The sequence below is a fragment of the Leptosomus discolor genome, chromosome 1, assembly GCF_034619465.1.
Source record: "Leptosomus discolor isolate bLepDis1 chromosome 1, bLepDis1.hap2, whole genome shotgun sequence".
In the NCBI taxonomy this organism is placed as follows: domain Eukaryota; kingdom Metazoa; phylum Chordata; class Aves; order Leptosomiformes; family Leptosomidae; genus Leptosomus; species Leptosomus discolor.
In genome coordinates this window covers 143,433,689-143,449,051 of record NC_141391.1, presented here as the reverse complement: position 1 = coordinate 143,449,051, position 15,363 = coordinate 143,433,689, and the positions used below count along the sequence as shown (strand labels likewise).

General features: G+C 42.9%; 1 protein-coding gene across 2 annotated transcripts; it reads left to right on the top strand.

Annotated features, from left to right (window-relative positions):
* Positions 1–778: 778 nt before the first annotated feature.
* Positions 779–14,847, top strand: FGFR1OP2 (FGFR1 oncogene partner 2). Of its 2 annotated transcripts, none has more exons than XM_086479039.1 (6): positions 779–820; positions 4,586–4,722; positions 5,897–6,014; positions 6,870–7,012; positions 11,273–11,386; positions 12,133–14,847. In XM_086479039.1, exons 1-6 carry the CDS (start codon positions 817–819, stop codon positions 12,268–12,270), a joined length of 654 nt encoding a protein of 217 aa, XP_086335165.1. In that variant the 5' UTR covers positions 779–816; the 3' UTR covers positions 12,271–14,847. The 2 variants fall into 2 exon arrangements, with proteins under 2 accessions (XP_086335165.1, XP_086335157.1); XM_086479031.1 differs by lacking the exon at positions 779–820 and adding an exon at positions 1,518–1,548.
* The last annotated feature ends 516 nt before the right edge of the window (positions 14,848–15,363 follow it).

The window sequence follows — 15,363 nt, the reverse complement described above, 5'->3', positions numbered from 1 at the left end:
TGCGCCCGCTTCCTCCGCCGCCGGCTCCGCGGCGAGCGCGGGGCCCAGCTCCTGCCTCCGCGCCCGGCGCCCGCGGGGGTGGGAGAAGCGGCCGAAGCCCCCCCCGCTCCGCCCACCCCTGAGGCCACGAGACCCCCGCGCGGCCACTTACGCCGCTGGCACAACGGCTCCCCCAGCGCTGGCGGGGGGAGCGCCTCTCCCCTTCTCCCCTCCCCCCCTCCTGCCTCCCCGCCCGCGGCGGCGGCACCGCCGCCGCCGCCAGCCACCCGGGCCCCGCCGGCCGGCCGGCCTCACTCACCCCCCATGCCCGCCCCGGCCCCGCCGCTCGGCCCCTCCGCCTGGGCGCGGGCCGCCCCGCCCTGCCGCCAGACGCCGCCCGCGCGCGCCACTTCCCGCACGGCGCGGAGGAGGAGGAGCCCGCGGACGCCAACCTCGCGAGACGCTAGAGAGGGCCCCCTGTAGGGGGCGAGCCGCGGAGGGGCCGACCCTGTATAGCGGAGGTGGCCAATAGGGTGTCGAGCAGAAAGGACCGAGCCGGAGAGGCGCCTCTCGCGAGAGCTGGGAGGAGCGGCGGGGCGGGGGGCGGTGGCAAGGTGTCCTCTCGCGAGAGCGGCGGGCGCTCGCCCGGTGCCGCCGGCACGTAGCGCGGCCGCCCTCGCCTCACGCCGCCCTCGCCTCACGTCACCCCGCCCACTGGCGGGGACGCGCCTCCCCCGCCCCTCCTCCGCTTCCCCCAGCGGCCCGCCGCCATTTGACAGCGGGGCGGGCCGGTCGGGGCTGCACCCCCGGCGCCGGGCGCTGCCGGAGCCGCCGGTCATGAGTGAGTGGCGCCAGGCGGGGAAGGGGCGTTTGCGTGCAGCCCGGCTGGCGCGGGGGGGACGGGGGGCTGCGAGGGGATGCGGGTGCCGCTGTCGCCGGGTGGTTGGGAACCCAACGGAGTCGCGTTGGGGTGCGCGGGGAGCCCCTTGGCCGTAACGTCACGAGGGGTGCGAGGGAGGAGGAGAGTTCCCCCCCGCACCCCCCCCAGTGGTGGGCCCGGGCGAACGCTGCCGCTCGGCTTGGGCGAGGCAGCCTTCATCGGCCCTCCCGTGTCACGACGGGTGCCGGTGTCGCGACAGCCCCCGACTGGCGTGCCTCAGCGTCCGTTCCCGCGGCGGCGGCGCGGGGGCTAGGAGGCGGCATTGCCCGAGAGCGAGCTCCCCCCCCGCCGCACCTCCCCCCCCCCGCCGCACCCCCGCTCCCGCTCCCTTCCCCGCCGCGGCCGGCGAGCGGCGGGGAAGCCGCAGGTCCGCGCCGCGTGTGAGCGGGCTGCGGCGGCGCTGAGGGCCGGGCCTGCGGGCGGCGGGAGGCTCGTTGTTGGCTCTGAGCGGCTGCTGCTGGGAGCGGCGGCGGCGCCGGCTCGGCCGGTGGGACTCTCCTGGGGGACGGGGAGCGCGGAGGGACGGCTGCACCCAGGCGATACCGCTCGGGGACTGCAGCGGGGTTCCGCGTTGCGAAACCGGTAGCCGTGGAGAGGAAAAAAACCCCAGCGTTAAGCTATGGGAAAAGGTAGTTTTCAGTAAGGATATACAATAGAGACCGAAAACTAGAGGAAGGCCAGGTTGTGCAAAAATTTTTTTTTTTTTTTTTTTTGTGCGTGTGTGTGTGTTGGTGCTTTTTTAAGGGCAGCCAAATTTGATAATGAAAGCAATCATTAAATAACAGGAAGTGACAGGAAATTAATATGTAGCAGCAGTATTGCTATGTTGTTTGAGTTGTTGCTCTTGCTACCTGTTGACCCTGCTGGTAAGATTGCAGACTAACAAATATATTTGCAGCTGAGCATCTCTTGTAGGGCAGAGTTCAGGAGTCATTAAGTTTAACTACCAAAGTCCTCGTGCTCATAAAAAAAAAAAATAAAAACAATAAAAATTTGTTTAAATCAATTCTATTTGATTAACTGGGGGGAGGTTCCCACTAAATGTCCAGGTTAACTCTCAGATTTAGATCTAGTCTAGGAAAAGACAAAAGTTTTGCTTTTCACAGGCAGCCAGATGAGCAACTAGAGGGAATTTTAAATTCCAAGGATTAGGACCAGCGTCTTGCACAAAGGAATCGCAGTCAAGGTTTGGAGCTGCTACGAATTACCATGATACAAATAATGATCCTCCTTTTTGAGGTACAAATCCTGCCAAAAGCAGGAGGTGGCCTCTGGCCTGCTGAAGTTTGCACGGCTGTGTTCCGCACAAGGGCCACACGTGTCTTCGCCGGTGGCTTTGCTACAAGCGAGTTGCTTTTTATCTTGTGTGGTTGAGTCAAAATGAGAAAGTGCATGGGAGGGTGAATAGGTACAGTGATTGGGAGTTTATGTGGACGCACACAAATTACCAGAGGTGCTAACTGCGCTGTGGTCTGAATGCCAAATGCATTGCAAGCTCACAGAGCAGCCTGAGAGTCTTTCTTTATACTGGCTGGAGAATTCATGACCCATGAATTGAGTTAAAGACTGCTCTTGAAATTCTTCTTAGATATGGTAATCATTAAATCAATTTCTGGAACAGTTTAGCCAGCTAGTGTGGAAGGTCATCTTTAGTCTGTGATATTTTTTGTAGTCTGGTAAGAACCTGAGACCAGAATTGGAAGGAGAAGTGAGGAGCAAGAAAAACACATCCTTAAAAACAATGCAGTAGGATTCCTTTCTACATAATGTAAAAAGAGTTCAAACTGCTAAAGCAGAGTGAATAAATTAACTGCCTGTGATAACACACCAGTCTGCTGAAGAACTTGCCTCGGTACCCCAAATACATATATACATCATATGGAAATTAAAATGAAAACTCTAGTTGATAAACAGGAAGGAATTAACATTATGAATGTCTGTAGGAAACTTGTACGTGCCAAAATGCTGATGCTTTCGATAGCAGGTGAATCACAGAAAACACAGGTTAAAACTCTTCCTGAAGCCCAGTTATCGGTAAACAAGTCTCAACCTTTCTGTGATGGTAGGGTCTCTGAAAGACCCTTCTACACGGAAAAGGCAAACGAAATGCTGTTGTGTTACATGTACTCCTCAGAGCAGAGGGAGCAGCTAATGAAATTACCAAATTAAAATGCTTTTGAGGGGTTGGAACTTCCAGGACGTCTTGGGTACACGAGAGCTCTTCAGAGAGAACATTCCAAACTCTGCTGCCGTCTTGCTTAGTTTTCCCCCGCCTTAATGCGTGAGGGCGGGATATTCCTGCTATGTTGGTACATCTGGTGGAATTTCTGGTGTTTGAAATATCATTACTTCTGCTGCCTACCTGGGACAGTGGGAAAAGGTGCGTTGAGGAAAATGTGAGGATTTCTTTAAGCTTGGCTTAAAGATCCTGGCCTATGATTTGTAAAGATGCTTAAGAAAGCTAGAAAATCAACTCAGAGAAATTTTTATTTCCTGTAGCTCAGGAAAGGCTCACTGACCTTTTATGCTTAAAAAAAGTCTCTCCTTTAGGAAACAGCCTGGCTAAGAAATGGATTTAGTTGATTCTTTCAGTACCTTAGAAAGTTTTCCTGAAACAAATACTAAGCCTTATCTTAATAAGGTCCGTAACTCTAATAACCCTCTATCGTTGCTGTCTGATTGCTGAAGGAGTTCAAGTAGATTTCCTTTTCAGGAGAAGTGGTGCAAGTTTTCTTAAAAGAAAATAAAACCTTAGGCTGAAAATCTCAGTCTTGAAACTTGATCTCTCAAGCGTGAGTATGAACAAACTCGGTGTAAAGGCCGGTGTTTGGAAACACTAGTATGTGCAGGCAATTTGCAAGATGAGCAGTTCTGGCAATAGGTGATTTCCGCTAACAAGGGCTGCAACGAGAAGGCTGGCATTTTAACTATGCAGTCGGTTCTTTTTTGTAGCTAAGTTGCTGTCTTTCTGTATCCTGTTGAAAATTTTACAGTTTCACTCCACGCAGCGACATTTGTGTTCATTTATAGACATGAACGAAAACCACAAGCCTTTAGTTTCTTGAGTTTTCCCTGAGTAATTTTCTCTACTCTGTCAGTTTGAGCTGTTCCTTCTCTGCTGATTTAATTCATCAAAATCTTCCAACCCACTGTAGTCCTTTGGCATTCTCTTTAGTGCTGGATTTATACTCCTCACATATCTTGAAGTATATCTGACTGGTAGGAGGGCACATTTAAAAAAAAAAAAAAAAGGTAGCATTGAAAAATGAAATAGGTAACGTATTTTTTTTTTTAGCTGCTACTTACAGAAGGACATGCACTGCTCAGTTTCCGTATGTTCAGTAGCCCTCCTTTTGCATTTAATATATTAATACTCTCTCCAGCACATAAAGTTTACTTTAATTTCCTTGCTCTGATACATCGTCTCAACATCAATTAAAAAGGAGGAAAAGGAAAGGCAGACTAGAGTATTCTTCAGATGTATACATTTTTCCTACTCCTAAAAGACAACAAAATGTCTGGGTGTTTCTGGGGGAAAGGTTGTATTCAACTGCTTTAGACTAAAAAAAAAAAATAATATTTTATATATATATATATCACATAGATAGCTGTTCTCTATATAGCAAACGGGCGGTGTTGTGAAAATAATACATTTCTAATCTTTAGAAATGAGTTGCACAATTGAAAAAGCCTTAGCAGACGCGAAAGCACTGGTGGAACGGCTAAGGGAACATGACAACGCGGCAGAAGCTCTTATTGAACAGACTACAGCTCTTAACAAGCGGGTTGAAGCCATGAAACAGGTTTGTTTTCCAACTTTGTTTACTCCATTAAAAGAACAACTTGGAAACACATAATTTAAAATCATTTTTATGTGCCACTGTACAGTGCAGAATCAGTACATTATTTGGTTAATCCTTTAATACCATACGGAGTGTTTTCATTATAGGTGTGACTGGGATCTAAAATTAGTAGGTTGTTTATATATTTAATTTGATCCTATGAGGTTTGCTTTCTTACTCTAGCTTCAGTATTGAAAACTAGCGTGTATTCGAAGAACACTGGTAGAAAGGGGATTGGTTTTTTACAAACTGTTGTGTGGTGTCTTGTGTTTTGCTCTCCTCTGAAGTGCTACTTGTTTTATTAATTTCAACATGCACGTTTAATCATGCAGAGGCCCTGTCATGCTTTCTTCTCTTCAGAATACTTTATCTTTTCACTGTCTCCTTTTGTTTCAAAGTAGCCTCTTAGGCTTTTTTGTGATCATTTCCATTCTGATGTGAAGCTATTCAAGGCATGTTGTTGGATTGACTGTGTCTTTCACTAGAGAACTTCTGGAAAAACATGAGGTGTCTACTGGCTTTCCATATGGGAGTTCATCCTGTCATTTTAATAGGACGCAGGACACGTTAATGGGCCTGTAAAATAAAACCCTACAGGTGCCTCATCCCTGTAAAATTAGTCACGCAGAGGCTTCATAACTTCAAGAGTATTGACTTTACCCGTCTGTTGAGTGTCAGGATCCGTTCATTCAGGTCCGTGTGACTTGTACCCGTACAACCTTGTGGTGTAAGGTTTTGGGAAGCCACAGTAATAAATATCTAGAGGTTGATAACCCATTGGTTTTCTTTACCATACGTGTATCAGTTTTAAATTACTTGATGGTGAATTTAACCTGCATTAATTGAAGGTTAAATAATGCCCATTGCACACACCTGAGGTATGAAACTTGTTTAAAAACACAGGTGATACTTGTGTGTCTCTAAAGGGCAGTATGTTAGCTACACCTTCAGAAGTGTTTTTATTTGTTTGTTGGAGATTATTATTATTTAAAACCAGGCATTATCTTGCTTGTTACAAACTTTGACTGACAGGAGAACTGGTCCTTTGTGACTTGCTGAGTAATGTTTGCCTTCAGTTACTCAAATATGTTGTGGTTGTGTTTTGTTTTGTTTGTTTGTTTTTTTTAATAACTAGTATCAAGAAGAAATTCAAGAGCTCAATGAAGTAGCAAGACATCGCCCTCGGTCTACGTTAGTGATGGGTATCCAACAAGAAAACAGACAGATTAGAGAATTGCAACAGGAAAATAAAGGTAAACCGTGAACGTTCTGTCCTTTCCAAGGTCCAGCCTGCACCACTGGAATCAGTGAGACTTTTACCATTGTTATAGTCTCAAAAAATTGTTGCAGAAGAAATTTTTTCTGTGATCTCAATTTGTCAGCTTAACTGATCATAATGCAATCTAACAGAGTCCTAACGTCCCACCCCTGGGACTATGACTAACAAGAAGAGAAAGTTGTGGAAGATATCTTTTTCAGTCCTTATCTAATGTCCAGCACATGTGAGGAGACAAATAGAACTTCATAGTGCAATATAGGTATCTGTTTGGAAATGTGTTTTCCCACTGCTAAAAATAACTGATTTAGGAGCAGGTGGGACAAGTTTTGCAGTTCTCTACACTAGGGATATACTGTCCCTCCTGGAATACCTTAGGTATTCTGACAGATATATTCAGCAAAGGATTCCATGATCTCAATTTGTATGAATCTTGTCTTATCTCAGAGGTTATTTGTCCTTTGACTTAGTATGTTTTGAACACAAGCATTTTTTAACTCATATTTTACCAGCTGCAGATCTGTAAACTTCTTTCTGGCTTTCGTACAGTGTTGCTTATAGTGGCTAAAGCTCCTCACCTACACTCAAAATGGCTTATTTCAGCCAAGGGACCGAGTATGAGGTCATATTAACAAATGGTTTCTGGCTGAACAAGAACTTTGCCGGGGCAGTCACCATTGAAGACATTTGCAGAGTCTATATAGATTTTATGGTGCAAGGAGAGGGGACACTCAATTAAGGGCTTATTTAGCTTTTCTTAAGCTGAAGTACTTTTGCATTTTGTTTGAATTCTTCTCTGTTAAACTAACTGAATTTAAAATCGTGTTGGTAGAACTACGCACATCCCTTGAAGAACATCAGTCTGCTTTGGAACTCATAATGAGCAAGTACAGAGAACAGATGTTTAGGTTGCTTATGGCAAGCAAAAAGGATGATCCAAGTATAATAATGAAGTTAAAAGAGCAACATTCCAAGGTAATAACTTCATTGTTTCTTTGTCTTTCATGGGTTTTTTTTTTAGTTGACACTGAAGTTAGTTTGTATTGGATCAGTTCAAAGCTTACTTTGTCTCAGCTTTTGTATCATTGTACTAACGAGTTCTAATTTCTATAATTCAGTCCATGAAACACGAACGGGAAACTTGAGCAGTCAAGTACGTCAACGTTACTAGCTTCTAATTTATTTAAGCTTTTAACAAGTAGCATTTCATTACTGTTTCTACTTACTTTACTTTTGTTTTGCTTCGGTCTTTAAGGCGACTGCCCCATTATACTTCCAGGTGCCCACAGATCTCAGTGATATTCAGACATTTAGACTGGCTTTAACTTATGCTTGTGACTCCGAAAACTAATTAGTTAACCTGTCATTCCTGTGGAGAGTATGAGGAGTAAGCTTTTTAAATTCAACATTCAAATATTTTTTCCCTAAAAATCGTAAATTTAAAAAAAAAAAATTTAAAAGCCCTTTTGACTACGGAATAACTGAATGTACACTTCTCTTTACTGCTCAGCCCTTGGTTCTTGTTTCAGTACTGATCAGGTTTGCTAAGTAGAAGCCAGGGCAGCCTGAGATGCCTGAAGAGTGCTGAAAGTGGCTGGTGTTTGAAAACTAGAAAAGCAAAGTGCCATTAAACAACATTTTTTTTAAACGACTATGAGTGAGGTATATATGAGTATTCAGCAGCTTCATGGAAGATTAATATATGTTTTTATAGCATTAATATATATTTAGACCTTTTAATTGATTAATATTTAGGCCTTTTAAAATGTATTTTCAGGAAAATTCGTTGTTCTAGGTCACAGATCTAAACAGGAGCTTTCTAACAAAGTATTTTATTACATTTTAAATGAAAGGTAATCATCAGAGAGCAGTGTAACTGTTTAGACAAACATTAGTTCTAAGAGTTTAATAATCTTTGACCTCAACAAACTAAGTCTGCAAAGCAGAGTTAAGGTCTGCATACTGGGAAAACAAAGCTTAAGAATTTGATGCTTTCCTATCTCCTTACAAAATCATGTGTATGTAATTAGTGCCATTGGATTCAGTGGGGCTGCTTAGATTGGTATGAAAACAATCACTGTATTAGAGCTAGATCTTTAACGTAAACTCCTGAAAAATGACAGGTATGTATCCTTTTCAAAAGAAGTTACCTTAGCTTATAGTATAACGTACCTTACAACCTCAGGAGTATCAAGACATGAGGGTGAAATTATATCCATCCTGAAACGGACTTGGACATTTCATTTATGACCACTTCTATGGATCAAACGCTTGGAGTTAAAAAAAAAAAAAAAAAAAAATTATTTAAACAGGAGATTTAGGCTTCAAGGTTTTGGTTAAATCTGATCCCACAAGAATGTCTGATGAAGAGGATTTATCACCTTTAACTTGACACTTAGGATTTCTGTAGGAAATATTCTGAGCTGCCTTCACGTTCAGTAAGACTGAACAATCTTGAAGCCATTTTTAAATACTTCTTTCTTGTTAACTAAAAATTTCATCATACCTAAGGAGTTAATCTCCCTGTTACCAGTAATTGCTGTTTTCTCAAGTGCCAGCTATTAACTTTAGTGCCTGTTTGCAAAAGATGATTACAAAACTCATTGATTTCTGCAGATCAACAAGCACCTGCTTTAAATAGAAAAGTGATTTCTTTTAGCAGTGGTGTACGCAAGAGAAAAGTGTGTGCTGATAGTAATGACCCTGATCTAAGCGGGCTGTTTGAATTTGCTCAGCCAAAACAAGGCCTAAAAACATGTGTGGCTTTCCCCCCCCCCCCCTTTAGGGAAAAAAAGACAACGCGAACAAAAAGCAGAGATACAAAGAGTGTTCAGAGATGCTTGAGGCTGTCTTCATAAAGAAACGCTTTCGTTGCATTCTTTGCTATTACAGCATTTAAGTTTCACACAGCTGCCTTCCAGAGTAGAAACTTCAGTTTTGTGTCAGTGTCTGATCTAGCATTAGTGACCTTGGAACAGGCCCCAAATCATATTGATCAAGAGGCCACTCAAGCTGGCAAAGTAGGAAGTTGGGAGAACAGCGATATAGCTAAAACCCACCAACTGCTTCCCAGTCCTTCTCAAGGGTACATCCTTGCCAGCTCATTATTTTACCACTGATCACAGCCTCCTTTGAAGCTAAATTTGTGGGGGTTTTTGTTGAAAAAATGTTTCATGTAATCACCTTCTCAGTTTCCAGTGAAGAAAATAAAGATTTACAGCAAGTTCTACCTCCAGCCTCCCACTGCTGTGAGCATTCAGTGAGTAAACAGCTTGACTGTAGCTTTGGCAATTGGAGTGGCAGAGTAGAAAGGATGGAAAGGGCCGATGTTTATTTTAGTAAAGTGTATTTGTTTTGGTCAGATCAAGTTTATGACTCCAAGTGAGGCAGTTCTTTATGGTAGTTTAATAATTTCTGGTAGTTTAAAGGCAAGCTGATCATCTGCTAGATATACGGACCACCAGTCAAATTCGTAAATTAAAGGTGGGATTTAACTTCAGTTTATACTGTTCTTTGTTCCAGTCCTCTGTTTTGCTTCTCCCAATATTAGTTAGTAACTCTGATGAATTTTGTCCAAATCATAGAATCACAGAATCATAGAATAGACCTCTGAGATCATCAAGTCCCAACTGCTGACCTAATGCCACCACACCCACTAAACCATGTCCCAAAGTGCCATAGTTACATATTTTTTGAACACCTCCAGGGATGGTGACTCCACCACTGCCCTGGGCAGCCTGTTCCAATGTTTGACTGCTCTTTCAGTAAAGAAATTCTTCCTAATGCCCCATCTACACCTCCCCTGGTGCAACTTGAGGCCATTGCCTCTTGTCCTGTTACTTGGGAGAAGAGACCGACCCCCACCTCACTACCACCTCCTTTCAGGTAGTTGTAGAGAGCGTTAAGGTCTCCCCTCAGCCTCCTCTTCTCCAGACTAAACAACCCCAGCTCCCTCAGCTGCTCCTCACAAGACCTGTTCTCCAGACCCTTCAGCAGCTTCATTGCCCTTCTCTGGACACACTCCAGCACCTCAGTGTCTTTCTTGTAGTGAGGGGCCCAAAACCGCACCCAGCATTTGAGGTGTGGCCTCACCAGTGCCAAGTACAGGGGCATGTGAATAGGCTGGCTTGATAGTAAAGTTGGAATAAAAGACAAGTTGAGGAAGAAACAATGAAAAAGAAAAGCTTCTGGAAGTACCATTAAAATATTTGGCTTAACTGAACAGCAGTGAATGCCAGAGGCATAAGTTCTTCATCTAGATGAGCAGGGGAAAAGAAGTAGTGACCTTTTAAGCACTTTCTGCTGGGAGGGTGGCCAGCGAGAAAACAAACCATCACCTGAACCAAGAAGGTCCAGGTAAGAGATCACTTCTCTTCAAACAGTGAAGATTATCTAAAGTCTGGCTTCCTTGCAAAGGCTGTTAGGCCTGTGGTAATGGCTTCTACCGTCACACTCCTGGTAGCAGAACAGGACAAGAGCAAACCAAACTACTGCTCTTTTTTTTTCTTCCTCTAATCTTTCAGTGAGATGGGGTAGTTATTTATAAGAGGAGCTAGCATTAATGAGCAGACAAAGGGGTCAGTCAGGACACAAAAGTTTTTCTTACAATTCAGCAAGGACAAGGACCTCTGAAGTCCAGATCCCAGATAGGCTGGAATTGGAAGTGGAGTCAAGCGGAAGTATCTAAAAAAGAGCAAAGGACAGATCTGAGTTCCCCAATGCATGGCATGGTGACGTTGGCCACTTCAGCTGGTCTTCTTAAGAGACAAATGCCTACCCGTGGGCTGGTGCCAGCTGGGATAAGGTTTTGAACAAGTGGAAAGAACGTCGCATACCCTGCTGTTCCTAGGTTAGTTCGGTATTTCTGCAGATCCAAAATGATACACATCAGTTCCTGCGACACAGGAAGGTCTTGTCAGAGCAAGCACGTGGCTAACTTGTAGCCCTTTGGAAGACGTGGAAGCTATGGAAGACACTCATATAAGCATTTTTTTTAATATAAAATTCTAATAAAAGGGATCACTGTGTGGCGAAGCAGGTCTATTTAAACGAACAGGACAACAGTGGCTGCTCCTGCTGTAAAGTTAAAGAGAGCTTGTTTTATGAAATCTAGGTCTGTGTTCACATTTTTATTCTGTGGCACAGCAATTAAAATGCACATTTAATGCATTTATATTTTGAATAGTGCAGAAAATCTATTACTAAAGCTGCTGTTTTTTCATTTTTATGTCTCAGGAGCTGCAAGTGCATGTGGACCAAATCACAGAAATGGCAGCAGTGATGAGAAAAGCCATTGAAATTGATGAAAAGCATGGCTGTAAAGAGCAGGAACGTATCACCCAGCTCGAGGTAAGTACGAAATCGAAACAGCGCTGACACAAATAGCAAGGGAGTAAACGTGAGCGCAGCTTTCGTTGAGTTACCACATCAGTCAGTCACACTGGCATTTTGTTACACTTTCCGTGTCGGAGGGCTGTAAGTGCCCTTTCCCCGCTATCGCTGACCGTCAAGTCTTGCATATGCAGAAACTTCAGCACCAGAAATCAGTGATTTGTATTTACATGCTGGCTTAAGCCTTCTCTTTCTTGAAGTCTCTGCGAGTGTAGCAAAAAGCTAGGAAATAGTGCAAATTCATCCAAATAAGACACTAGGATGCAAATAATACCCACACCTTCGGCTTTTAAATACTTTTTTTTTTAATAATAATTTTGCCCCTTTGAGGATTCTCAGCTTATCACGGGAGGATCAATACTCATGCTCTTTAGGTGCTAGCAAAGTTCATTATGGGACAGGGCACGTGGAAAGAACAGGAGATTTTTCAGAAATGGAACATTTGAACTTAATTACCCTTTTCTTACCCATTGGTGTGTTTTGAGGGGTTTTTTTTTTTTGATGCCTAATGCCCATTCAGGAGAGCAAGAGAGTCAGAAACCTGTTGTACATTTGTAGTTGTAGAAGATAGCATAGCACTGCCTGAATGCGTGTTAGTATTTTAATCCTTATACGTGTTTGGAGTAGTGGGGAGGTTATTAATGTAGTTATCTTAACTTCTTTCCAGAGTTCTATTAAATGTCTTTTTCTTTCTCTGGTTATAGCAAGAAAACAAAGGCTTGAGAGAAATTCTTCAAATAACTAGAGAATCATTTCTGAACCTTAAGAAAGAAGATGCATCAGAGAGCACATCTCTGTCGGGATTAGTAACAAGCAGTGATTTGAGCCTGAGGAAAAGCTAAAGACTATGGAAGTCATCAAGCTTCAATTGCACACTTTACAAACAGAGTATCAGGGGTCACTTGTCAAGCACTTGTTACTGAATAGGGCACCAGCAAGCTAATGCATCTTAAACTCCAGTTTAGTGGCTTTTATACTGTGTAAAATAAATTAAATTGGTATTCTACAAAAACCTTAGTGACAGATTAATTGCCATAGACCTAACTTCAGTTGGAAATGGATTAATGCAGTTACTGAGTGGGGAGTTATTTTTATATGAAGTCATTTTACAGGTAAAAGACAAGATCTCACGTAATTTATATAAATTGTTGCTCATACAAAGTCTCAGTGCACCTGTTATAATAAAGGTAAGATGTAAAGTCTGATCTTTGGCTAAAAAGTAGTAACTTATGAATATGCTTTATGCATGATCCACATGATATTTTTTCTTTTTAGTAAGTTTTTTGAGTTCTGATTTTGCAACAAACCTGTTTAATGGAAAGGGTACACAGGCAGCATAAAACGTAAGGATTTCTGTTATTTAGCCACGGAGTATCCTGTTCAAATATAGGGCAAATTGTTTAAATGTAAGCAATGCTTTTGCAGTTGTTCAATTTTTTTTATTACTTGAACAGGATTCTTTAAAATATGTATACTTAATTGTATTCTCAAAACACAAAAAGAGTTGCTCCCACTTTTTTGCTTTCTGGAACACAAGCAGCGTAATTCTGCTTTACCTTTTACTTTCACGAGAGAAAGCCAGGCTCAGCTCTCTCCAGGTAAGAAGCCACGTTAGTCCCATCTATTTCTTTTCCGATTGCCTGCCCAAACTTCCTACCTGGGAAACAGCCATTTGAACGCACCCAAACAGCAGCAGCAGAAAGGTCGTTGGGGGAAGGAGGGAGAAGCTCCAGGGCAAGGTTGGCAGCCTGCAATCAATACTCTATTTTTCTTTCTTAATTATCAGGAAGGTTTTTAGGTAGGTTTCAGGTACGTGTTACTTTGCAGTAGGAGAAGTTTCAGTGTGTTATACTGGTAAATAGCCCACTCGCTTTTAATCCTGAAATACTCGCAGAAGCAAAAAGGAATTGGCTTTCCTAGATCAATGCTCAGCTTGGTCCCATGCAGGTATGATAGAAGCACCTACACAAGACAGGCTTGTAGTAAAGAGGTGCTGAAATAATTCATATTTGGCTTTTGTTTGTCAGACCACTGCTTTGTGGTCAAGGCAGCAAGAACATTCCTAGTATTGACGTGTGTCATCGCTTTTTGTCCAGCATGTTAACGTACTTCTTACTCAGAAAGCATACTCGAGCAGAGTGAAAGCTTTCAGCCACAGAAAACTGCACATCTACAAATGCCACCCACGCTTGAGTATTTTGGCTGTTTGATAACTCGCCTAGCAAAGCGAGTGGAACTCCTACCCTGAAATCAACTATTACTTAATCCAATGTGATTTTCAGTTAGAACCACACAAAAAGAATTCAGCATCGAGCACTTCTAAGTGCGTTGGTTTTAAGTACAACTTCCTTTGACTCAGTACAGCTTCCTTGGGCTCGAGGTAGATGCACCACAGGTGTAAGGGTGAACTTTCAGGGCCCGGTGAACTGATTTATAGGGAGCTTAATACTTTTGTTCTGTTGCTGTCAGTTGCTGCCCTCCTTCCCATAGTGCTTTTCAGAGAAAAAAAGTGAAGTCACAGGAAAGGAGTGTTTAGCAGAGGCCACTAATGCTCATTCTCAATTAACTAACACACATGCTGGGAAATGCACTTGGACACATCAATCGAGCTCTCCAAATTTTCACAGCATTTTTTAGAAATGGAGAAACTGCTACTTCTCTTTCCAGAGCATCCTGGCTTGTTTCCAGGCTTAGGAGTATATTGAGGACATTCGTGTGCCTGGAAAAAGAATTTTAACCATTCCCAAACTCCAAAACATCTGGGGGGAATTTTTTGGGGAACATTTGAGCTCAAGCACAAGCTATACTTGTCTGCTATCATTCTCTGCAAAACTTTGCCAGTGCTTCTGTAATTTAGATTTTGCATTTCTAACATAGCTTTAAAAGCTGGTGACTTACCAGAAGCAACATCTGTTTTTTTTTTAAATGCACTGTTTTGTTGTTGGAAACTTATGAGAAATTTTGGGTTCACTTAAGTTATTCTTTTTGGAAGTGTCTTTGCAGCCATAGACTGGTATCAGAGGCATTTATATCCGTTTAATGCTGAATGCAGTTCCATGGCTGACTTCCTGGTTTGTTTTTCAATCTCCAGAGCTGTGTAGCAGAGAAGGGTTGTTAGTCTGTGGCAGTTCTTTAAGGTTGCTCTATTATGAAATAATGCTTGATTAGTGTTTATTTTTGTAAATTAAAAAAATGGTAACTTAATTTATCTATTCCTATTCTTCAACGTTTGATACGTCTCCCCTGTCATTCCCCTGACCTGATCACTAGGATTTTAAAGAACCTTCACAGCATGTGGAGTGACTATTTTTCATTGCATACCCGTTATTTTTGTAATGCAGATGGCTTGAAAAGAATTTATGGCTAGAATTGTGTACTGTACAGTAAACTTATTTTATCAATAAAGTCGACTGAAAATATGGATGTCTTCATGATTAAAGCAAGGTGCTGAATCTGAAGTGAGCCTTGTTAGTAACACAGAAAAAAAAGACATTGTTTTGCCATTTACTCAGCTTATTTTGATACTTTAAGGCAGGCAGGCCAGTTTCAGTGCTCTTGTTCATGGTGCTATATAGCAAAAGAAGAAAATCCTCTGTAAAGTCTTCATTTTCTCTTGGAAAACTAACAGTCACTTCTACCCAGGCAGTTATTCTTTCAAATGCACCACAGGAAATGTTTACTAATGCAGAGGAGCAGTAAGAATAAATAAAAAGCAGTCCACTAGGATTTGGGTTTTGGATCAAATCCTATTTTGGTCCAGATAGAATGTGACAGTTGGGTTTTCTTGAAGATTAAAAAAAGTCCCTTTGACTCAATTCAAGCTCTGTGTTCCTTTCTCTGATGTGTGAAAAAGTCAGCAGCTTACATTCATAAGCTGACTCTAATGTTTTCTCCACTTCCCCATGATTTCTCAGAAAAGAAACTTGTTTTCAGTA